The sequence below is a fragment of the Colossoma macropomum genome, unplaced genomic scaffold, assembly GCF_904425465.1.
Source record: "Colossoma macropomum unplaced genomic scaffold, Colossoma_macropomum, whole genome shotgun sequence".
In the NCBI taxonomy this organism is placed as follows: domain Eukaryota; kingdom Metazoa; phylum Chordata; class Actinopteri; order Characiformes; family Serrasalmidae; genus Colossoma; species Colossoma macropomum.
The window spans coordinates 45,404,747-45,429,653 of NW_023494791.1; the positions used below are offsets into that span (position 1 = coordinate 45,404,747).

Genomic DNA, 24,907 nt, shown 5'->3' on the forward strand with positions numbered 1-24,907 from the left:
CAATTTTTTCTGCATGATTACATTGTTCAGATGTAAACAAAATCATTCAGAGTGGTCTGTTTTCACGCTGTTTTTTGGGGACTATTTTGCCTTGCTACATCCTGTATGTGTCACTTCACCATCAGCATTTTTGAATATTTTTGAAAGTTTTAGGCCAAAATTTAATCTCAAATCTGAAGTCAAACAGTGTCTCAGGCAGCGTATTCATAACCATTTAATGTTATAACTTTCTGTGAGGGGGCTTTTAGACACATTAAACTCTTCAGACGTCTGGGTCCTATCAACTGTAAACAGTTCTGACTCAATAAGTTTCTCCAGAACATCAGGCCAATCTGAATGACTTCTTGGTTTAATTATGCATGAATTTCCCTTTATTAGAAACTTTTTTCCCCCCAAATGCTTCTGGCAGCTTTCCCAGCCTGGTCAAGCTGAGGACCCAAGGCCAAGGTCAAGATGATGCAGCAGATCCTTCGGGACATGTATGTGGAGCCAGAGCTTCTGGCAGAGTTAAATGAGGAACAGAAGCAGATCCTCTTCTACAAGATCCGTCAGGAGCAGGTGCGGCGCTGGAAGGAGCGTGAGAATCAGGAGGATGGCTGGGAGAGGTGCCCACCTCCCCCTCAGCCAGAGGGTGAGTCCAGCCAACATTCTGTGCTCCCTTCCAGACTGCCTTTTAAGAAATGGCAGACAACTGTTGCTGGGTTTCTTCCATGAGCTGATTGTTGGTATGATACCCTATAGTGATAATGAGTGTGTTGTGGCTCTTCTTGCCATACAGAGAAACCTGGTTTCCTTAGGTGCCTGTGTGTGTTCACAATGGCTCCTGGCTTGGATAAATGAATCTAGAAAAACTTGGTAAAAAATTGGGAAAAGCCAAGACAAGGTAGAGGCCATTCATTTGTGGTGTTAAGATCTATATAGTAAAACACTATATGATATGAAGTGTGTTGGAAAATGCTTATTACATGGTAGTTATTGCTTAATTATATAGTAATGTAGTAATGAGAGTCAATTTCCAACTATTGGCTTGACAAAGTTTAACAAGTGCTCTGAAAATGCTTAATTGACACAAATTAAGGATGAAAAATGTCATAAAGAGTAATTAGTTAATTAGTAGTTACTGGCTTGACATGATAAGGGTTGATAAAGGCTTAATAATGGACATCTAAAATGTTGTGCAAGAAATGATTATGTATGATACACAAATGCATAAGATCAATTTACCTATTTACTGCTTAATAATGCAGAAACAAGCAGCTAACTACTGGCTTATTAGAACTTACTAATCATGCTTATAAAATACTCAATACCCATTAATTACTGCTTAATAATATAATAATAAGCCATTTAGCATCTTGCCAGGACTTAATAAGCATATTACAAGGTCTGGAGGTAACTGGAGTGTTGCGAAAGGTTCTGTAGGGATCAAAAGTATCCTTTTATGGTATGACTCCAAAAGTTTCTTTTTTTGCGATGTTAAGGTCACGTCATTTGTTTTGGCTTGTGGGCAGCAAGTAGTAGTGGAGTACTAAGCATGTTCATCTTAGACAGATTCTCTGACTTTAATTTAAACAGTTTGTGGAAGTTATATTATAATTAATCAGCCTCAAACTTTACAGTACATCAGCTAGCAAGAAGGAAGACCCCCCAAAAAACTCACCTAGAGCCCCCAAAGGACTAGAGCCAGTTCTGTAATCCAGTGATACAGAATGTTAAACTGTTCTGAGACCAGCATTCATGAATTCATCAATGCCAGGTGGAAGAAAGAGGGTCCAGTGGCTCCATGGTGGTGATGGTGAGGTGTGGGTGTGGGTGATGGGGGACGCTCCTGGAGACAAACCATACGAGCAGATCATCAGAGAGCTGATCGAGGAGAGAGCCTGGCGGCAGGCCCAACTAGAAGCTCAGGAGCTGTGGTGAGTAACAGGAGACCTCTACTGATACAGAATAATGGAATACATATCATGTCAAAATCATGACCACTATGGTCAAAAGATACCGTAGATAGTCTAGAATATTTATAATACATTTGTAAATAAATTATATCTACACTATGTATCATATGAATGTACCCTTGGAATCTGGAAATAAATATAACATTAGAATTTGTAATTTATCAATAGATAACAGTTGCTAGGCAAAAGATTAAATTATTTCATGTTTTCTTTCTCCCCAGGCGAAAGAAAGAAGCAGAAATCAAGCAGAAGTTCAGGGACGCTGTAGCTAAAGAAAAGGCCCGACTGGTAGCAGGAAAGTGGAAGGAGGAAGCAGAGGACAGGAAGGCAGCTAAACGTGAGGAGGAGCGCATAAAGGAGGAGCTGAAGGTGAGCTGGTTCCTTGTTGATTTATGGTTTCGAATGGAATGATATAATTTCATGGGGATGTTACATTTTTTATTCAAGGATTGAGCTGAGAGTGATGTAAACCAAGGTTCTTCTTGGTCCTGGATGGCTGGTGAAACAGGGAAATCACCAAACTGTGCTGGGCGCTTGACCTCCAGGACCAGAACTGAAGAATCCTTCATGCACAAACGCAAGACACTTTCTTGCAGGGTCAGAAAATGCGATTTGCACATGGAACATATACAGCGGTGCTTGGAAGTTTGTAAACCCTTTAGAATTTTCTATATTTCTGCATAAATTTGATCTAAAACTTCATCAGATTTTCACACAAGTCCTAAAAGTAGATAAAGAGAACCAAATTAAACAAATGGGACAAAAATATTAGACTGGGTCATTTATTTATTAAGGAAAATGACCCAATATTACAGATCTGTGAGTGGCAAAAGTATGTGAATCTTTGCTTTCAGTACCTGGTGTGACTCCCTTGTGCAGCAATAACTGCAACTAAACATTTACAGTAACTGTTGAATAGTCCTGCACATCGGCTTGGTGGAATTTTAATCCATTCTTCCATACAAAACAGTTTCACCTCGGTTATATTGGTGGGTTTCCTCCCATGAACTGCTTGCTTCAGGTTAGGACTGTGACTTGGCCATTTCAAAACATTAACTTTATTCTTCTTTAACCATTTTTGGTAGAACGACTTGTGTGCTAAAGGTAATTGTCTTGCTGCATGACCCATGTTCTCTTGAGTTTCAGCTCATGGACAGATGTCCTGACATTTTCCTTTAGAATTTACTGGTATAATTCAGAGTTCATTGTTCCATCAATGATGGCAAGCCATCCTGGCCCTAATGCAGCAAAACAAGCCTGGACCATGATACTACCACCACCATGTTTCACAGATGGGAAAGGTTTTTATCCTGGAATGCAGTGTTTTCCTTTCTCATTTAAACCAAAAAGATATATTTTGGTCTCATCCATCCATAAAACATTGTTCCAATAGCCTTCTGGCTTGTCCACATAATATTTAGCAAACTGCAGATGAGTAGCAGTGTTCTTTTTGGATAGCAGCAGCTTTTACCTTGCAACCCTGCCATGAACACTATTGTTGTTCAGTGTTCTCCTGATGGTGGAGTCATGAACATTAACACTGGCCACTGTGAGACAGGCCTATAGTTGCTTAGAAGTTACCCTGGTTTCCTTTGTGATCTTGCAGACTATTACTCGCCTCGCTCTTGGTGCGATCTTTGTTGGTCAACCACTCCTGGGGAGCGCAACAGGGTCTTGAATTTCCTCCATTTGTACACAGTCTGTCTGACTGTGGATTAGTGGAGTCCAAACTCTTTAGAGATGGTTTTGTAATCTTTTCCAGCCTGATGAGCATCAAGAACTCTTCTTCTGAGGTCCTCAGAAATCTCCTTTGTTCGTGCCATTATACACTTCTACAAACACATGTTGTGATGATCTGTGATAGATCCCTTTAAATAAGAACAGGGTAGTCACTCACACCTGTTTGCCATCCCATTAAATGAAAACACCTGACTCTAATTTCACCTTCAAATCCTAAACATTCACATAATTTTGTCACTCACATATATGTACTATTGGATCATTTACCTGTTTTTTCTAATTAGTGTGAAAATCTGATTAAGTTTTACATCAAATTTATGCGGAAATATAGAAAATTCTAAATGGTTCACAAACTTTCAAGCACCACTGTAATTTAACAGTAATTCATTTTCCAGATGTTTTGCTCTCCAGCAGCCTCTGAAATGTTTAGGCCCCCAGGGTCATGGAGAGGATTCATCCAGATCTCACTGGAAGCAAAGAGATATGAGCAAAAGATCGAGCAATCAATACCCAATCTGAGTAAGCATCCAGCAAGAGGGTGTTCTGCTTCAGCAGGGAAAACAGTGGCTCCTGTGCTGTGTGACTTTCTAAGTGCTTTGCTATAAAACAAATGGACAAATTATGATAAGTGTGCTATGACGTAGCTGTAGAATTAACACTGTAAGCAGAAGATATTTAGATATATTAATTTATTAAAGAATTTTGAAGTGCAGTACTGTGCAAAAGTCAGAGACCATTTCTTCCAGTATTTACTGTGTCCACACATTACTTTTCTTACAACTTCCATTCTTTTTGGGAGACTCACTTTCAGTTTTTGGTCAAGAAATCTGCAGAGATATTTTTCCACACCTCCAAAGTTCAGTCTTAGATGTTGGTTGGGCATTTTCTGCTTGTAGCCCACGTAGTCCAAAACACATTCAGTGATGTTGAGATTCAGGTTCTGGGGTGGCCAGTCCATTGTTCTGAGAACACCAGCGGTTTTTCTGTTTGATTTGCAAACTTTCTTTTTGCTTGACCTCTTGATCTCATTTTAGTAGTAATAGCTTCTCAACAGCTAAACGTCCTTTCAGACCCTTTAAGACTTTCTCCTCTCTCTGAAAGAGTGGATGAAGACAACTTTGGTGGTCTACCAGGTCTTGCATGGTTGTTAAGAGATATTTTCTCTAAATCTTAACTAGTTAACTAGTTGGAAAAAAGCTTGTTTACTTTGTTTTCTTTTCACTTTCTACTTGTTGTGCAAGCAGATTATCTTAAATCGAATCTCTGCAAACTATCTCCAGAAAGATCGATAACTTGTACTCACTGGTTGGACTGAAAAATAAATAAATGAAGTGGTCTCTGGCTTTTGCACAGTCCTGTGCTTGTGGATGTATACTTTTTTATTCCGCTCACTGGCCACTTTATGAGTTTCATCTATCTTACAGGACCACTATGGACGTGTATAGTTTGTCAACTACCTTCTACTCCATTCATCATTGGTCATTTTCTGACCAAAGGTATATGGAGGCATGCTTTCTCTAGCCACAGATGGAGGATGCATTTAGGCTCATTTGTAGTTAAGACAAATAGATTTCATATTAGCATAGAAGACCATGTTTGACATTAATTTAGGTTAGAGGCAGAGAAAAAGCTACTACAAAAAGGCAAACAGTTCCTCATTCAGACCCTGCAGGGGTAGTGTTATCTTCCTAAACTTTATCAGAGAGAGAAAGAAAGAGATAAGAGAGCTTGCTTCGGGGAGAGGGCAGACAGTGTACTACGGGCTACATTTTTCAATATCATCTGCTCAATAGATCCCCATTGAGGCCTTGATGGTCCCAGATTATTTAGAACCCAGTAATGAGATCTTCTTAAGAAACTCGTCAAATATTAGAGAGCTCGTTTATCACGGCCCGCGCACAGATCGGCCTCCCTGCTGGATAGCGCTGAGTCATTAAACTTTTAACTGTTTTCTCTCCCAATCCTTTACGGAAATCTCTGAATGGATTGTTGAAGAAGCTGACATGAATTGTGGTGAAAAGAACAAAGCGGGATTGCTTGCTATATCTACATTGGCGGTTTGATTAGGAAGAACACCAGCTTGTTCTTGTAAAAGTCATTACCTCTAAATATAATGGCTTGATCATTATAGGAAACATCAGAGACTATTAGCCGTCAGTTTGGGCCATAACAAAAAACCCACCTCTACGATGAAGATCAATTCTGCTAGCATCCCTATGCGAATCAATTGGTATGTTAGCACTAAGCTAACAGCGATGTACATTAACGTTTTTTTCTGAGGTGTTTATTCTCACTCTACTCAACAATCTGATGGAAAATCTCAGTTTACATGCTCACTACAAGTAATCTGATCCAAAATGATGTGCATACATAAAATACCCCTCAGTGTAGATGTTACCATCACAACAAGCATCACGTGAGTCCAGTCAGAGTAAGACAACCAGCGGTTTGATTTCAGTTGGCCTCAATTGGATTAGCCTATTCTGATTGTGGTGTATACATGGACGTATTCTATCCCGATTGAGCTATTAGTCAGGTTATTAACAGATTATTAGGCTGCATGTAAATGTGGCTTGAGTCTTTCAGTTCTGGCATAGAGCTTCCACTGTTTTCCATTTCTAACAACTAACTGAAACCTGGTTAGTCTCTGGCCTGTACACATGGCCAATGATGTATCTAGAACTTTCAGAAGGCCTAGAGTGAAGTTTTTTCTCACAAACTTGGTCCCACTCCTGAAGTCCTAACCAATGGGAGTGTTCACTTCTGACTGGATGCAAAATTCTGCTTTGGGTATTTCTGTCTATATTGATTCAGCCCTAAATGAAACAGTGATTTAACAGTAGTATTGCAATTCTTAAAGAGTTTAAACACAAACATGACTCAAAAATTCCTATTGAATTAAAATGAATATTTTGTTTAGATTCTGGAAATCATTAGGCCTTCCCTGAAGGCCTAGAAGGCTCTGAGAGTTCCTCTACAGACATGTTTATTGATGTGTGGATTAACAATTTTCCTGTTTTGTTTTGTTTTGTTTTTTTCTCCTGCTCAGTAGCAACAATCTGTTGTTTTCCCATGACAATAAAGTTGTGTGCTGGCTTGTAATCCTGCATGCTGGTTTATCTCCCATTCTAATGAGAATTAGTACTTTCACTTTATTGTAACAGTCCAGCCGATGCTCCTCTGTTCCAAAACAGCACCTTTGCGGTAATTACATCCCGACAAAGTTTAATTGGCTCATTACCAAACGGCCACAAGTCAAACCCCTGGGCCTGAATTATTCGGCCAAATTATTTCCACTACGTAGACGATGAACCATGGGCTCGTATTTATCAGTGCTATTAGCACTAGCACGTGATTAGCATCCCTAAATAATCAGGCCTGTTGAGACATGCATGGTACATTAAGGCAGCGTCAAAAGGTGATTGCTCATTTGATCCCATGCTAACCATTTTTTGCAGAGGTGACTGTGTGTCAACAAGTCTGTGCTTTGCATGCAGAAACGAGAGGAAGAGGAGAGGCAGAAAGGGGAGGAAGAGGTACGACGTGTAGAGGAGAAAAGAGCAAGAGAGCTCTACATCTCCCTGGAGCAGGAGCGAAAGAAAAGTGAACAGGATAATAAGGAGTGGGAGGAACAATGCGAGTACCTCTTTTAGCTTTTCCTTTGCTTCACATCTCATTTACATTCATCCAGCAAACGTCTTTGCACATATCATTATGTCTTTTACTTAACCTGCAACACCTGCTGTTTTCCTATCTTGTTAAATTTCTTTTCTTTTTTGTGGTCCCAGTGCAGTAACGCTTCAAAAAACAATGCTTAACAAATCCCACATGCTACAAAAAACATTCGAGATGTACAAGCTATGATCAATATTAATATGCAACTCCACTTTATTAGAAACACTTACTTTGTACTTCCACTAGAGATGTTTAAGAAGGCAAAACAACTTAAAAGCATTGGTTGGTTTGTAGTTCATATAGCCAGTATTCTAACTAGCTAGCATAACCGTTAATCCAGCTAATGGTCATCTAGGAAGTTTTAAATTAATGAGATCTGTTGCTAAAACTACACATAGATTAGCTGAGTGAGCTTTTGCAGTAGTTAGCATACTTGCTATCCAAACTACAGCTGTTTCAAGTTGTTTCTTTCCTTTACACACCACATTTACTGCATGTGGTGTTTCATTCTGTCCATCAAACAGAAGGTTTTTCTATAATGAAAGCCTTTTTATTTGAAGCTGTATTGAGTCTGACGCCACTGTGAGTTGCAGCAGAACAGTGTTACAGTTATGACAGAAAAGTCTAAGGTTGGAAACGAAAGAATTGCATTTTATTCAGTTTGTAGGGGAAACTGGGGCACAACCTAACACATTGAGGTTTTTTGTTGAATAACTTTAAAAATATTTAAGTTTAAATAATCATATTTTAACACAAGTGACATATACATCTCTGCTACAAACAGACACTTGAACATTGTTTCTAGCATCTACCCTTCATGTACAATTCCACAGAAAATGACGGGAAGTGCAGTGTTACAGTTTACCCTATGGGTGGGTTCACTGTAATAGACAGAGGGTCAGTTTAACACCTGCTAGAAAAGTCTGATGAATCAGTGCAAACAAAGTTAGTTCAGTATAATTCTAAGACTTTAGTTTTGAGTCAAAGTTGAGTCACAAATCAGTTAGATGCGAAGAAGGCAACGTGCAACCTCAGTACAACTCTAGTCCCCATCTTTGACTTCCAATCACTGGCCACTTTATGAGCTCCTCCTACCTTATAGGTCCCCTATATGGGTGTACAATTACACAGTGTAGCCTGTTATCTTGCACAGTTAATCACCAACCCTTTACCCTCTGCACTATTGGTCAGTTTACAGGACTATTGCTGCCCAGATATTATTTGGCAGGTTCACCGTTCTCAACACTGACATGATAGTGGTATGGTAGTGGGTGGCTCTGTTATGAGGCCAAGAGTGGCTTTGAGAATTTGAGAATGGTTAACACAAATTATACATCCACAGATGGGCTGCAGTTTCTAATAACAAAAGTAGAATTCTTTAATTATTCCAAATGTATTCTATTCTGTACATATCTAACTTTTCCATATGTAAATATTAAAAATTGCATGGCCTCTATCTATTCATCCTCAATATGGTAAAATAATATCCAATCAATTATCTCTCCCTAGTGCGTCGCTCTAAGGCGGCAGACGAGGAGATGAAGAAGAAGGCCCGGTGGGCAAGAGATGAGTATAAACGGCAGTCCATCCGAGCCATCGAGCAAGGCCATGTGGCAGGCCTCAGCGGGCACTTCCAACAACAGCCTCATGTTATCAGGAGGCATAGCGCCACCATAGAGCAGACGGCAAAATCGCCACCTTGCAGCGAAGACCGTCCTCGGCCCGGCCTCCAGCCTGCAGCTCCACCCCTGTACCGCCGGAGACAGAGTCGCAGACACAGCACCATAGTGACCCAGCCGCTGATGGACAGGTGAACAGGCACCACGTTACACAAATCAGAACCACTGGGTAGAATATGCCTACCTACTATGTCTTTTCTGGGAGAGTTTTACCCATAGTAAAAGTTTTTGCTGGACTATATGACATATAGGTATTATATGTCAAAATATTTTTGCAGTGTTTTGTAGTTTTATTGATTTTCAAAGTATAAAGAACTTAACACAACCTCTACAAAGGACACATACATACATACATCATCTAAACCGCTTATCCTTCTGGGTCACGGTGGGGTGCTGGAGCCTATCCCAGCTGTCATTGGGCAGAAGGCAGGATACACCCTGGACAGGTCGCCAGTCCATCGCAGGGCAGACGGACAGACATACACATTCACACCTAGGGGCAATTTAGCATTTCCAATTGGCCTGACTGCATGTCTTTGGACTGTGGGAGGAAACCGGAGTACCCGGAGGAAACTCACGCAGACACGGGGAGAACATGCAAACTCCACACAGAAAGGACCCTGGGCGCCTGGCCGGGAATCGAACCCAGGCCCTTCTTGCTGTGAGGCGCCACCGTGCCGCCCTCTACAAAGGACACAATTCTGCAAATTTTAATGCTCTATTACTGTTTATTTGATGAATTTAAGAAATTGGGAAAAAATAAAACTACTGATATGGCACATTTTATATATTGTTTTTTTTTTCCCAACACGTTAAACTCAGCAAATAAATTGTGCACTAAAATTTGCAGAAAATGCCATATTTAGGTTTATTTCCACTTAGAAAATCAACAAAACATCAGTGTTAGAGGGATAGTCACACTCTTCTATACAACTGTATATGACAGCTAGACATTGAGAACTTTTCTTATTGGAGATACAAGGTTTTGGGATTTGTTATAACAGTGATGGTTCTATATATACACATTGTCATTGTCACAGCAAAACTCAAAACCTCATTTCTTACACTCAAAGATACATTCTTAGGGCTCTGTGTGGCACAACCATCTAAGCATTGTCATAGGGAGATCGCGAGGTCGATCCCTGGTTATGCTACAGCCATCCATGGCCAGGAGTCCTTGAGAGCACAATTGGCCTCGCTCTCTCTGGGTGGGTGGGATGGCCCCCCTCTCCCCCCATCTCCCAGCCGGTGCTAGTCAGTGCAGGTGTCTGTTAGCTGACTTAACACTTCTGGCATTGGCTTTTTCCTATGAGCATGTTCAGCCGTCCAATGACGTTGCATGAGCGGCAGTTCAAAAAGATGCAGTGCCTGGCTTCACAGGTCTCAGAGGAAGCTGGTGCTAGCCTTCACCCTCCTTGTGCTGGTGGTAACGTGTGATTCTAACTAGTGGGTGGAATAGGATATGACTAAATTGGGTAGACATTTGAGGAAAATATAATAATAAAAAAAGTTACATTTTAACATGTCGTGCACTGAAAGTTTCTTAGCTCTCAATGTAAGTCAGGGCAACTAGATTTTATTTTATTAAGTCATTTTGGACCATTGTTAACTTTATTAATGTTCCTCCATATATTAGCATTATGTTGTTCTATTACATTCACAATATGTCTTGTTGTCATTGCTCTCTCTATCTCTTTCTCTCCCTCTCTCCCTATGTATCCCTATGTCTCTCTCTCCCTAGCCCTGCCTGGGTGCGCTGTCCTCGTCCGAGCTCCAGAGAGTCTGTCATTTTATGGTTCTGTGAAGACCAGAAGCCCAAGCGGGCTGGTTATGAACGCAATAGTGACACCATCGCCCCATGGTTTCATGGTAAGATGATTGTATTGCGACTAAAGGTGCCATAGTATATAGGATATAGCCCCTTTAATCTTAATATTTTTAAACTACTAGTTAACTGCAAAGCCCATCTAATCAGACACAACTGCTCTAATAAACACCACTACCATGAAACCACACAACACAACAGCAACAGTGCATTTTTACATTGGGAGTGTGGCACATCCCAAGAGAAACTTTGTATGGCTACACCCCCCTAAGCTCTCCAGTGCAGCCTATGATGGAGCCCACAGTATCAAAATATTCAATATACAAATTTAAAGGCACAATCTCAGAAAAAAAAGTACTAAACTGTCACTGGGTTGGTTCCCTCAAGGGTACATCTCAGTACCTTTAGTCAGGGAACATAATTGTACCATAATCCATTGAAATGATATTGTTGAATATCATAATCATCCATTGAAAGTTGACTCCACAAACCCTGGGGGTGTGGGTCTCGTCTCCAGGCTTTTTATGTCATTGTTCTGTTTTAAAACATCAGCTTATGAAAAGGTGCAAATATGTTCTTTTCCCACTGAGAAAAATTATTTAAGGTGCACAATTGGACCTTAAAACCACTGTTGCACCTTAGAGGGAACATTTACATTGTTTGTACCTTGATAAACAAAAAAAATGTACCTGCAAAGTACCTTTATTTCTAACAGTGCAAGATCCATGCATGACCAGTGACTGGCTATTCCATTTGTACATTGTTTTTCTGAGTGTAAACCATTAAACCATTCAATTGTAATGACATTGTTCTGCAAAGTGCTGACTACACAGCAGGCATGTAGACATCTATCAGCACCCTTTAAGCAGGAAAACAAGGTTGACCTTTTCCCTCCTGCACGTACTACAATGCACAAAGAGAACGCAATGGAGTGGAGAACAGATGGCCTGGTTTTGCAACTGGAGACTCCCTAACAGACAGTTGGACGGCAATGCTGTGTGTGCGTGTGTCTAGTGACAGTCAGGAGAGAGGAATGGAGGGGAGTCCTAAATAATTCAGAGGCTTTACTAGGCTAATTACTGGCACAAATCCCACAGCTTTGTCTTGTCAGAATGGGTCATAGTGGGTGACCGCTGCTTAATTGACAAGAAAGCTGATTAATAGGCTGGCAAGTGTCAGAAATTCCACTGGAACAAGGGGCTCAACACGGTCCTTTCTTATCTTAATGTAGGGCTCTAGATAAGGTTATGTACACACAGACAAGTGCACAGCTAAAAGGTTAGAATTACACAGCTGGTTCGGACATGGAAACTCCTCAGCTTGCTTTCTAGTAAAGAGATGACAGGATTACAACAGGACAGGACTTTATCATGTGTGGCCTGCTTTTATGAAAGACAGATTCCTTCACTTGGTGAGTGGAGCTCATATCAATACTAACAAGCAAGTTTTGTTGGAGTTGTTGTTCATATGGGGCAAGCATTGCCCATCACCAGACACTGTGAGACTGTCGATGTGTGTGTAATACTTACCTGTACACCTACCTGGAATACTCACCTGTTGTCTGTTCCCTAGAAGAGTCATCAAAAGGGAGGCAGAGCAGACTGAGCTCACTCATGAGTGTGCCCATGGCTAGCTCATGGGAGGGGTGATGTCTTCAACCTAGGTCCTAGAAAAGAAAGTGAGACAGGTCAATAAATGTGGGCATTGTATTGAAAACACTTTTACCAGTAACATAACCTACCAAGGGCCTTATGATATTGATTGTATTAGATCATGGTTGTATTGACCCTTGTTTTAACCCACTCTTAGAGGATAGCGACACCCCTGTGGAGTGGAATGGGTTGGCTCAGGTGATACAGGGGCGGGGCTAATCCTATAAGAAGTATGGGAGAGGTTTAGTAAAGGAGGGTTGATAGTACTCATCTCAGACTGAGAGGCAGCTGAGGGAGATGTGAGTCGAGCCAGTCAGAAGTGTAGTTCTATGGCCTTGCGGCCTAGAACTACATATGCTTACCTGTGCTGCTATTGAGTCAGGGTTAATATTTTGACTACTGTTTGTTTTCGTTTTTCTTTTGTATGTTTTTCACGTCTGTAAATAAATCACTCACCGTTTGAACAGAACCACTCAGAGTCGTCATATCTTTCACCTGCAACTTCATCCCTCAAACCATTCAGTCACAATCTACCCGGTGAATTCGTGTCTCCTCATGTGGTTTGGCGAAGCATCATCACAGTAAACAAATTATTTGGCTAGTCTGAAACTGGTCCTATTGTCTTCTTCATTTCTGCCAGTATAACAGTGAAGTACACTCTAAAATTTTATATTCTAAAGATTTGCTATAACAAGGAACCTATAAACGCAGCTATTTTAAACATTCATACTAATGATAGAAACTTAAATAGCCATATTGATGATGGACATTTCAGGCAACTATGCCAAAAATATGCCTTTAAAGACATCATTCTTATCTCACAGCTGTATTTCTCCCCTGCAGGAATCATTACCAGAGAGGAATCTGAGAAGTTACTGAAGAACGAGGCTGAAGGATCTTTCCTGGTCCGTGTCAGTGAGAGGATTTGGGGTTATACGCTGTCATATCGCACAGCCAGTGGCTTCAAGCACTTCCTTATCGACGCCTCTGGGGACTACTACAGTTTTCTGGGAGTCGACCAGAACCGCCACGCCACTCTTACTGACCTCATCAACTTTCACAAGGTAGCTAGCTTAAGGCTAACAGAGCATGCAGAAGTTCACACGCTATGTTATCTGTCTGTGAGTCATCTGACCTAAATGTGAACATATAAAATTTGTACCTGTTACAACTTCAGTTTCAAACTCGAGTAGTTTATGAGGGGCAGGATGGGTCCATTTATGTTAATGGATTAAGGGGGTACTCCAAAATAAAACATTTAACCACAACTTCATAAAGATATACTATGTATTGTTAACATGCTTACTTGAATCCTACAGTGAGATGCTACAGTTTAAATACTAGGAAAAGCCCCTCTGATGATGTGTCTTAAAGGTGGGAGGAACTTTTTTAAAAACTATGTCGTCTTCAAAGTGGATTCTTTTTTGCCTTTTCCTTAGAAAGGCAGAATGCTAACATAACTGCTAGGAAGCCAACTACTAGGAACTACGATGGAAAACATACATTGCTCTATGACAGAAATGACTCATCAGATAAGAGGACAACAAGCTAAAAGTTAAAGTTAGCAAGGTATCTAGCTATCGAGACAACTTACCTCAGTTTGGCTTCTGTCATGGCTGAAAAAACGTGTCTCTGTAGTCCACTTTGTGCCAAATTACATTTTGCTGTTAATAATGGTTTTACAATTTGGACCAATAGCTGATGGAAGAGTTACACTAATGCTAGCTTGGCTGTATATATACGCCTATAGATCAGTGGCTTGCAGTCAGGATTTTCAATGGTTGTATGATATATTGGTGTCATGCATTCTTGGTATTATAGTAAGAGAACACTGGTGAACTGAAAGATGAAAACTATAAAAACTATAAAAATTGTGAATTATGTCCAACTGAGGCTGAAGGACACAATGCTGCACTACAAAATACTGCATAACAACAATTTTGGCACTACTTTACAATAAGACTACCATTATAAAGGACATATGAATGGTTTAAAATGAGTTTGTTGATGGTTATTAATTGGATCACAAATATGTTTAAACATTAATAAGCAGTTAGAACAAATCAATAAGAAGGGCAACAGTAACATAGGTGTTTATGACCTAAAAAACATTAATAAACTAATTTTAAACCTTCATGATTTTTATAAGGGTAGACTTATTGTAAAGTAGTTCCAACATTTTTAACTCCATTTCTAGGCTGGATGTCCCTTTAAGCATCAACAGCAATGACAATCTTAAATCTGCATTAGTGCCACATTTGTGGAAATCAAAGCCCGAACTAATTAAAATGTAATTTAAGAAAGCAAGAAAAAAGTTATGTATGTATTGAATCGATATTATTTTCCATTGTTCTAATTCAAATGATCAAATATTTGCTCTAAATTAACTGAAAAGAAAAAAGTGTCAATATCTTCTGTCTACGTCCCTGAAGGGATGTGTGGTATTTTCTTGTGAGCACCACATATCAACTGGTAAGCACTAAACACCACGTGGTGAGCACCCAATATTATGAGTTGAGCTCCCGGTACTATGTGGTGATCACCCGATACTATCAGATGAGCACCATATACTACGTGGTATACAGCCGATACTATTAAGTGAGCACCCAATACTGTGTGGTGAGCACCATATACTATATCAGGTGAGTACCAGAGAAACACATTTTGTTATAGGATCTGGTGCTTACCTCATAGTATCTGATGCTCACCACATAGTATCGCGTGCTCACCTGATAGTATCAAGTGCTCACCACATACTAACAAGTGCTTAGCATTTAGTATTTACTGCTCACTTTAGAGTATCAAGTGCTGACCACATAGTGCCTGTTGCACTCCAGACTTTTTATCTAAAATAATACACCACCTCCTTTCAGGGGCTCAATAACTGTCAACAAAATTCTAATTCAACACAATTTTAAATTTTTTTATTGCATTGTTCTGCTCTAAAAGACACCAACTCAGTGCTCCACACAGTGGACCAGTTTTGTAGGCTGGGATTAAGCCTAGATTAAGATAAAACAGCAATATCAGATGTTTGACTGCTAGTGTGGAAAAATGTTAGTCTTATAAATGGGAGTGAATGAGAATGTCTGTCAATCAGTCAGTCGGTCAATGAGTGATTGAGTGAGTTACAAGCTACTTAAAATGGCTACTTAATTTAGGCTTAGGCCTAATTTGGGTCTGGGAAACTAGCCCAATTAGAGGCCTTCTGTGAACAGAAGCCTGCCCATCTGCAGGTGGGACAGCAATGAACATTCAGCGGCGACATCTTCATTCTGCCTTGAGGCAGCTGCCACCAAAACAGCAATGCTATAGTTTAAGACTGCAGAATGCATTGTTATAAGTTCTTAACTGGCCACCTACGTCTGCTATTACACAACTGGCTATTTTAAGAAAGTTAAAGAATGTGAGTTCATGTGCTGCCCATATGCAGGAAGTGCTGGGAATATACATCAATCACGATGTAGTAAGTTTTCTAACTGAATGCTTTCATGGTTGTCTGAATAATCCACACTTCACTGCACCAGCCCCTGTGTAACCATGGATACATATTTCCACCAGCCGCCAGAGACGGAGGCGTAAACTATGATATCTCTGACGTTAGTTATATGCTAATGCAGAGCGTATTGTACCACTGTCAGCAGGGCTTCTATTCCCCAAGCCTAAAATGGAAGTAAGAGTATGCAAAGGAGAATTGAGTAGACTTTGTAAGACATATTGGGGTTTTACATTGAATACATATGACAGGTCTTAGCCAGTTGTGATAAATCACACGGAGAGCCACACCTATTCTAGGACACAGCCTGTTTTCTCTGTTTCTGCATATTTATCACACTAAATGGTTTCAGACCCTTGAACAAAGTGTAAGATAAGACAAGGAGAACATGAGAACCCACAAAACACTGTTTTTAAATGATTGTTTGATTTATGGAAGGAACTGTGATACTGGTTGTGTCACCAAAGCTTCCTATAACTGGAGATCAGTCTTTCACATCGCTATAGAGGAATTTTGCCCAAACTCTTCTTTTCTGAATTGCTCTAATTCAGCCACACAATTGGCCACATTCTGAGGATGAACTGCCATTTGAAGTTCTGCCACAGCATCCCTCAAGGGGTTCAAGTCAGGACCTTGACTAGGCCACTCAAGAAACTTTATTTTCTTTCTTTTGAGCCATTCAGAGATGGACTTGCTCTTGTGCTTTGGATCACTGTCTTGCCACATGACCCAATTATGCTTGAGCTTCATATCAAACTCATGAGTGGACATTCTCTTGCAGGAGTTTCTTGTAGATAACACTACCACCACCATGTTTCACTGTTGGTATTATGTTCTCTTCATGAAGTTCAGTGTTAATTTTAAGGCAGATATAAAGGGATCCCTGTCTTCCAAGATGCTTTTGGCTCACCAGTCCACAGAACAGTATTCCAAAAGGCTCCAAAAGGTCACTACAATGTTTTTGCCAAATGTCAGAAGTGGCTTTATTTTCCTTGTGGTTTCTGCCTCACAATGTATACCATTTTTATCCAGTCTCTTTCTAAAGGTGGAATCATGAACACTAACCTTTCTGATGCGAGTGAGGCCTACAGTTCCTTAAATGTCATCTGGGTTCTTTTGTGACTTCCTGTGCTGGAGGAATTTCAGTAGGCCAGCCATTTGTGGGAGGTTTCCCCATTGTTCCAAGCTTTCTCCAGTTGTAGATACTGTGGTTCACTGGAGTCCCAGAGCTTTAGAAATGGCTTTATGGCCTTCGTAACCTTTGTAAGCCTTTCCAGACTGAGATACTTTCTTTCTTATCCCTCCTGGAATTTCGTTTGCTTGCAGCATGGTGTGCTGCCATTTAAGATCTTTTAGCCTGCTTCACATTGCTGGAAAGGCTCTATTTAAGTGATGTTTAGATTCAACAGGACTGGCAGGAATCAAGCCTGGTTGTCTATGGTTTAACTGATTCCAGAGATCAACAAAATTTGATTAATTGTTTGATAATAATAAATAAAACAGTGATTTAAAAACTGCATTTTGATTTTACTTGACTCAGGTTGACCTTATTTTATGTGGAATTTTGTCTGACGATCAAAACAATTATTTAAATATGGTAAATATGCAAAAACAAGAAAGCGGGAGGGGATGCAAATACTTTTTTCACAGCACTGCAGATTGCAGAGCTGAAGCTACTTTGACTCAGCATGCTACTCTGAAACTGTCCCTGACACTATTTTTTCTAACATAGTGATAACTGTGTGTATTGTCACTTGATTGTTAGCCTTGCCAGAATGCAAATAGGACCTTGACCCATTTGATGTTAATGCATAACTCACCCTCTTTCTTTTTTAGGAGGAAGTCATTACCACCACTGGGAAGGAGCTGTTACAGGATGCATGCAAACAGGCTTCATCCTCTGGAGACTATGGTGGACTGTTCTCATAACTACTGACCTTCCACTGGACCCCGTAACACTTATAATGGTGACTTTGGCCATTAAAAGTAGTGCTAAAAGCAACATGTTAGTGAACCCACAAGCCAATGTATTCCAAAAGGTACAAGCAATGGAGGCCAGGTGTGGAGAAAGTTTTACTGAACCTGTGGACAGCAGTGCATGAACTTTGTTGAAATGTGGCCTAAAGTGGCATTCCGGCCCATAACTAGCATGTTATTTGTTATGTTATGAAATATTCCGCACAACAGCAATGCTTCTCTCAGCTCATCAGTTTGGAAAAAATAACGATTTGGTTCCTTTTTTTGTGTTTTCATCCATCAATGTTCTCTCACTACAATACCCAACATGCATCACACAAGTACATCATAGTTCATGATATTCAACTTCCTAGCAGTAACATTAGCTATATGGCTTCTGTTTTCATTAGCCAGCTAAAACAGCCTGCCCTCATGTATCCACCCCAAGTTGTTCAAGACATCTCCCTCCTTCAAGTCGCATCATCAGAAGGGGGTTTTCCTACTCTTTAAACTGGAAAATCTCACTCTAGAGACTGCTGTGGAACCACTGTGGGAGGTGAGTAGGCCTTTTTACATCAGATGTAGTAATGGTTACATTTTTTAATTTGGTTAATTTTGAGCGTCACTTTAACCAGAACAGATGTAGATGGAAAAAATAGCAGGCTTCTGGAAAGGAGGCATAATTTCAGAGCTCAGTCTTGTCATGCCAGATAAATGGGTCTGATAACAAAAAATGAAATGAGTTGGTTCAGTTCAAATAAGCATGTGCACAAGGCAAAAACCTTTTAATGCTCCTCACAAAGATTTGGTTGTAACAAGACTCAAACCGTAACAAATTCAATTCTTATTTTTGAAAGAAAAAGCTGTAGAAAAGGCAATAAAGACTTCCTGCACTCCAAAATGTCTTTGTATTTGGTTGACTTTGCTACATCAGCATCAATATGTACTTCTGTGTGAAAATGATTGGTGAGGTGCCATTTGTAAACATATTTTTGATGTCACAAAACAACCTGGTGCAATGTACAAAAAAATGCTGGCTAACATGCTAACATGTTAGCATGATGGCCTGAAACTTTGAGCATCAGAACAAATAGACTAGCTAATGTTAGTGGTGTAAATATGAGCTAGTTTATTATCACTGAGTTAGCTTACAGTAGCACAGTAATAGGCATAGGGGGACATTATAATGCATTTGCAATATGCTTCACAAGTCAGCAGCCAGTAAATAACAGGCTGCTTATTACTACTTTATTAAGAAGTAACTAGGATAAATTAAGCATTTTCCAGAGGATTTTCTTATATTGTACATCATAATATTTTGCACAATGTTTTAGGAGCCTGTTATTTTGCCCTAATTAAGCCTTATCTAGCAAATACCTGGTAACTAATTCATCAAGCCAATAACTACTAATTAATTGTCTGCTTATTACTTCATTATTTAGCAGTACCTAAGGTGATCTAGGCACTTTTTTCAGAGTACTTGTAATGTTCTTATTAAGACTTCTCAACCCAGTAATTAACAGGCTGCTTATTACTACTTTATTGACATGTAACTAGGGTGAATTAAGCATCTTCCTGAGCATTTCCTTATATATTGTACATCATAATCTTTTGCACAATGTTTTAGGAGCCTGTTATTTTGCCCTAATTAAGCCATATCAAGCAATTATTTGGTAACTAACTCATCAAGCCAATAACTACTAATTAACTATCTGCTTATGACTTCATCATTTAATAGTATCTAAGGTGAGCTAGACACTTTCCAGAGTACTTCTAATGCTCTTATTAAACCTTCTTCTACCCAGTAGTTGACTGGCTGCTCATTACTACATTATAAACAGTAACTAAAACAGTAACTAAAGAGAATCATGCAAATCCAGAGCATTGTTATTCATGGATTGTATGATTTTCTTGTTGACATAAAGAGCAACTAGGTATTTTGTAGGTATTGGCTTTATAAGTTACTAACAGCTATAGGATTGGCAAGGCTTAAACAAAGCATTATAAAGGACCCTTTAAAGATTTTTATGAATGACACAAATAATGCAGTGGGAAAATCTATGCTAGTACTGATTAATAATGTAGTTATAAGCAGTCTATTAATAACTACTGGATTGCTCAATAAGTGCATTAATGTCACCCTATACTGATGTTACATAGTTTACTAGCAGCAAGCAGTAGGAGTAACCATATCTAACTAAGTTTAAAGGTGGGTGGCCTAGGACATGGGGGCTTTCCAATTTGCATAATCATGTGATCTTTTGAGGTTAAAAGTGAAGAAATTGCCACTTTATTGCTTTCTTCTGGCACAAAAATAATGTAAAACATTTCAAACGTGAACTGGAGCAGGTTCCTCCTCACAAAAAGGAGTTTCTCTAGAGCTCCTGTCAGGTTCGCTTCTATAGTCCTGACAGCTTTTTCCATGCAGGAGATTGGCTTTCTGATTGCGTTTCCACAAAGCGAAACCTAATCCGCTCGTCCTCAGCATGAGAGCGCTCCTCCATACCAAACACAGGTGGTGAAACTTCAAGTTCTTTGTCTCTATGGTAGAACACTGTCCATAGGCCTGTTTCTAACAGAAAAGGCCACAAAGTAATGCTTTAATAAGGATTGGGTTTCGAAAAGAAGCTTGAGAAGGTGGATTGGCCTGGTTGGAAAGTAGGTTGCTGTTGTTGTAAGGGATATGGGCAGGCTGTCCAGCTCAGGGTGTCAGATTTCCCCCCATTACAACTCAACAAGGATTTTCCCAACATTTTAAAACTGTGTGTCGGGTCAGAATCTGTGCCTTGTAAACCGACCTCAGCAACAGATTTGTTCTTCTTCCCCCTTCCTCTAGTTAAGCTGACACAAACAAAAATACAAATATAGGTAAGTGCACTGATATATATATATATATATATATATATAATATATATATATATATATATATATATTCACATTTCTCAAATTTCCTTTCTATTTACCTGTTGTATATACACACTTAAAAATGATGGTTCTTAAAGGGTTCTTTAGTAAAGTTCTACATGGAACCCTGAACACTCAAAGAACCCTTGGCATGAATAAAGGGTTCTTTCGACCATGAAACATTCTTCAGATTGATGGAGAATGTGTCTATGTAGAACCTTTTTGAAAAGGGTTCAATATAAAAAAAATGTCTATATAGAACCATCTACAGCATTTTTTCCATCTATCTGAATAACCCTTTCACTCTATACAGAATCTAACTAAAGAACCCTTCAAGAACCATAATTTTTAAGTGTGTAGACATGATACAAAAAACATACAGATTTTCATTTTAATCTCCTGGTACTTTATGATTCCATGTAACCTAACAAGGTTCAGGGGCTTAGGAGGAAAAAGATCCTCAGAACATCACAGATCCATCTCCATATTTAACAGTGGGGATGAGGTTCTTTCCTGTGTAATCATCCTTCTTTTCATACCAAACCCATCTTAAGTGTTGCCAGAGAGCTCATTTTTTTGTCTCATCTGACCACAGAAGCCAGTTTCAGCCAAAGTTTCAGAAGCAAAGCAAACTTCAGACATGTTTATGAAAGAAAGGGCTTTCTTCTGGCACATTTTTCTTGGCGTCTAACTGAAGTTCTGGAGATCGGGTGACCTTCTGCAAACCTCCAACTGCAATTCTTAGAGAATGTTTTTCTTTCTAGCATTACTCCTTATGTTGCATAGGGGAGAAATAAACATGCATCTTCCTCCAGTCAGTGTTCACTACAGCTCTGGTTGTTTGAAACTTCTTAATTATTGCCCTAACAGCGAGTATGCACATTTTCATGCATCTAGCTATTTTTTTATTGCTGATTATCTGATTTATGAAGGTTTTATGAACATTTGTCTCATTTCATTTATGTATGTATTTCTAATCTTTCCTATGTTGATGAATGAATAAGTAAGTCTAGCCACTATGTCACCTCACATTAATACTTCAGTAAGTGTCACAAAAATTGGATTATTATATCAAATCGAATCAAATCACGGTTATTGTCACATCACATTTACACAGGTGCGAAGGTGAATGAAAATCTGTAGCCCCCTTGTTATACTTAAATACAAAAGAAATAATAAGTGTGTATATATATATATATATGATATATATATATATATATATATATATACACATTAGACTCTACATACACACATTATTATACACCAGTATTTTTTCAGATTACAAACGATATAGGGAAAAGATACACAAGATGTCAATCAATGGGCAGAGTTTTTCTTCCCCCATAAAAAGCCCCTCTTCCTCGGCCCGTACCTTTATACCTTTGTCCCTGAAGTCAGAAAAAATCTACAATGGTAACCACATCCCACAGAGTATATGACCACAAATTTATGAACCATTTACGTACAAAAAGCACCATAAAACAGTCAACTAGAAAAACACAACTATTTTTAAACCAGACGAAACTATGCTAAAACCCCTCAACGTGCTAGCTAAGCTAAAGCTAGCTTCATGTAATGATAGCTGCTTGTAAGGCAATGGTGTTTAACTACATGGCTAAGTTAGCTGGATAAATTTAACCAAGTTTCAACTTCAGTCAAACTACAAACATAAACATGTTAAATATGACATGCAAATGCACAGTCAATTGAAAACAGCAACTTACATTTGTAAACGCTTTCCTCAGCAGAAACTGCTGCTCTGTCTGCCATCTTTTTCAAACTGAAGCGATAGAACTCTCGGCAGTTGAACAGGATTTTGGGATTGGCTTCACAGAGAAGGATACATGCGACGCTGCTTTGGAATCCAGTCAAAATACGGCACCTTAGCAGGCAGCTGACTTGTGCCGCCTTCAGAATGAGACAGCCCTAATCTCTGGAGTGTGCAAATGCTGCTTTAAAGTGCTGCCTACTGAGGCAGCTGCCTTCTGAATGGAACATACCAAATGTGTGCAAGTATAGAATTGCTAGACTAAATTTACAGTAAGTGAGTCAGAGTGAGTCTGTTTGAGGTGTGGATTGTCCATGGAGATCATCATGATGATGAGATGCAGTGACAGGCCCACTGACCAATACAGCAGCACTACTGGCTGTTCAGCAGCCTGATTGCCCAGGTGAAAGAAACTGTCTCGGAGCTGGTTCTGGACTTTATACTTCTGTATCTCCTCCCGCCCAGCAGCTCTGAGAACAAACAGTGGCTTGGGTGGGTGGAGTCCTTTAGAAACCTCCTGGTCTTCCTCAGGCAGCGGCTGGTGTATAAATCCAGGAGGATTTTTCTGCACAAGAGGTTTGGGGTGCTAATAAATTAGATGCATGTGGTTTTGTTCAAAAAATATTCTTGCTTTCCTAGACAACATTTACTTTAATTCAAGGTTTTTTCTTATATTTTCAGAGTGAGCAATACACATGAGTTTTTCTTGTTTTTTGTTTTTTCTTGTTTATTATCACAAACAATGCATCCTGCCTTATTATTTTTTCAGCACTGAAAAGTATATCAAAGATCATGTTGTTTTGTCATCATCACAGCTCATTGCCTCTGTTCTCTCTGTCAATTTTCACTGTTGTGTTTTTTCACTCCAGGCACCTGATTGTACCCACGCACTAATGAGCAACCAATGCAAATCAGATCTCATGAGAAATACTAGAACTGAAACTCTGCTATATATAGTTCGGCACGTCTTTGTGGAACATAAAGAAATAGATATGATAGTGAAGCCAATGGCGGTCAAAGGCTTTTCAGTAACACTATACAACAATGATAGTTCATCAGTTATAGAGGTTATTCTATTGTTAATTATAAAACGGATAGTTCCTGTCCTAAAATTTAATTGGCTGTTCAAAGCCGTTGTAAAATCTACAAAAAACACAACGATGACCACTTTCAAAACAACTGAATTGTATATCACTCTGCCAGTTTTGGCTGATCAGCTAGCCAACAGGCTAAAAGAGCCAACAGTCTAAACAACTCCATCATTAATATCACTGGCCTGAGTTCTTAGGATATGATTCAATGTAAAAAAAAAAAAAAATTTAAAAAAAAGTATAAAAGTCTAAAAAATGTCACTTGAATGTTTTACACACTTCTAATGTCCATCTTCAGACAGAAGCAGTGTCAAACCCAGGCTGAATCCCAAACGGCTCTGTACTCCCTGAATAGTGTTCTAGCTATGAAAGTTTAGAAATTCTAGCCTCTACAATCAAACAGTGCATCATTTACTGAGTGTGGATGTGTCTGAATCCCGAATGACTATTTTTTAGCTGTATTTTGCTCTGTTGGGTTGCAGGATCCAGTATTTAAATTCCTCCGTAGTGCACTATGTAGGGAGCAGGGAGCCATTTGAGATTCAGCCCCAGCACAAGAAGAGGGGCGCCGCTGGATTCTAGCTAAATGAGACCCGCGGCACTTACAAAATGAAAGTTTTTGCATTAAACAGTGCTGTGTTATCATACATTCATTGTTATATGACAGAAAGTACAAAAAAATCATGAAATGACTGTGATATACAGCGAAGGGCGACCAAACGTTCTCCTCATTCAGAGGTCCATGGTTGCTTGGCAATGATACCATACTCCAAGTGAACTACATTTCTTGGCGGAATATGTCTATTATTATCAATAATAACTTAGGTACTTTCTGAAAAATTGTGTATTGGGTCATATTTTATGTTGGCCGCCATTTTACAAAAGCAATAAGCAACGTGAGGCTTTTTAGCATGTGTTACTGTGATTTTATCACAAGGAAGGGCGCAGCCTCTTGTGGCTCATTGCTTTATTAATAATTTAGCTTTTTTTTTGCAAGACACACAAATGATTACTTGTGTCAGTCAGGATGCTCTGGTTTATGAGTGACTTTTAAGTTATTTTTGCAGAACCTAATCTTAAGTGATGTCACAGTGTTCTGTGCCTGGCTCCACCCTCTCCTGTCTCCTCCCATGTCATTATCATATTGTATCATTAGTGTGTAGCTT

The 24,907-nt window shown here is 39.4% G+C and overlaps 1 protein-coding gene across 1 annotated transcript; it reads left to right on the forward strand.

Moving 5' to 3' along the window:
* Window positions 1-453: 453 nt before the first annotated feature.
* sh2d4ba (SH2 domain containing 4Ba) lies at window positions 454-17,951 on the forward strand. Its single transcript, XM_036575317.1, has 8 exons — window positions 454-605; window positions 1,728-1,916; window positions 2,177-2,324; window positions 7,193-7,331; window positions 8,880-9,180; window positions 10,791-10,918; window positions 13,370-13,590; window positions 17,859-17,951. Exons 1-8 carry the CDS (start codon window positions 454-456, stop codon window positions 17,949-17,951), a joined length of 1,371 nt encoding a protein of 456 aa, XP_036431210.1.
* Window positions 17,952-24,907: the final 6,956 nt, after the last annotated feature.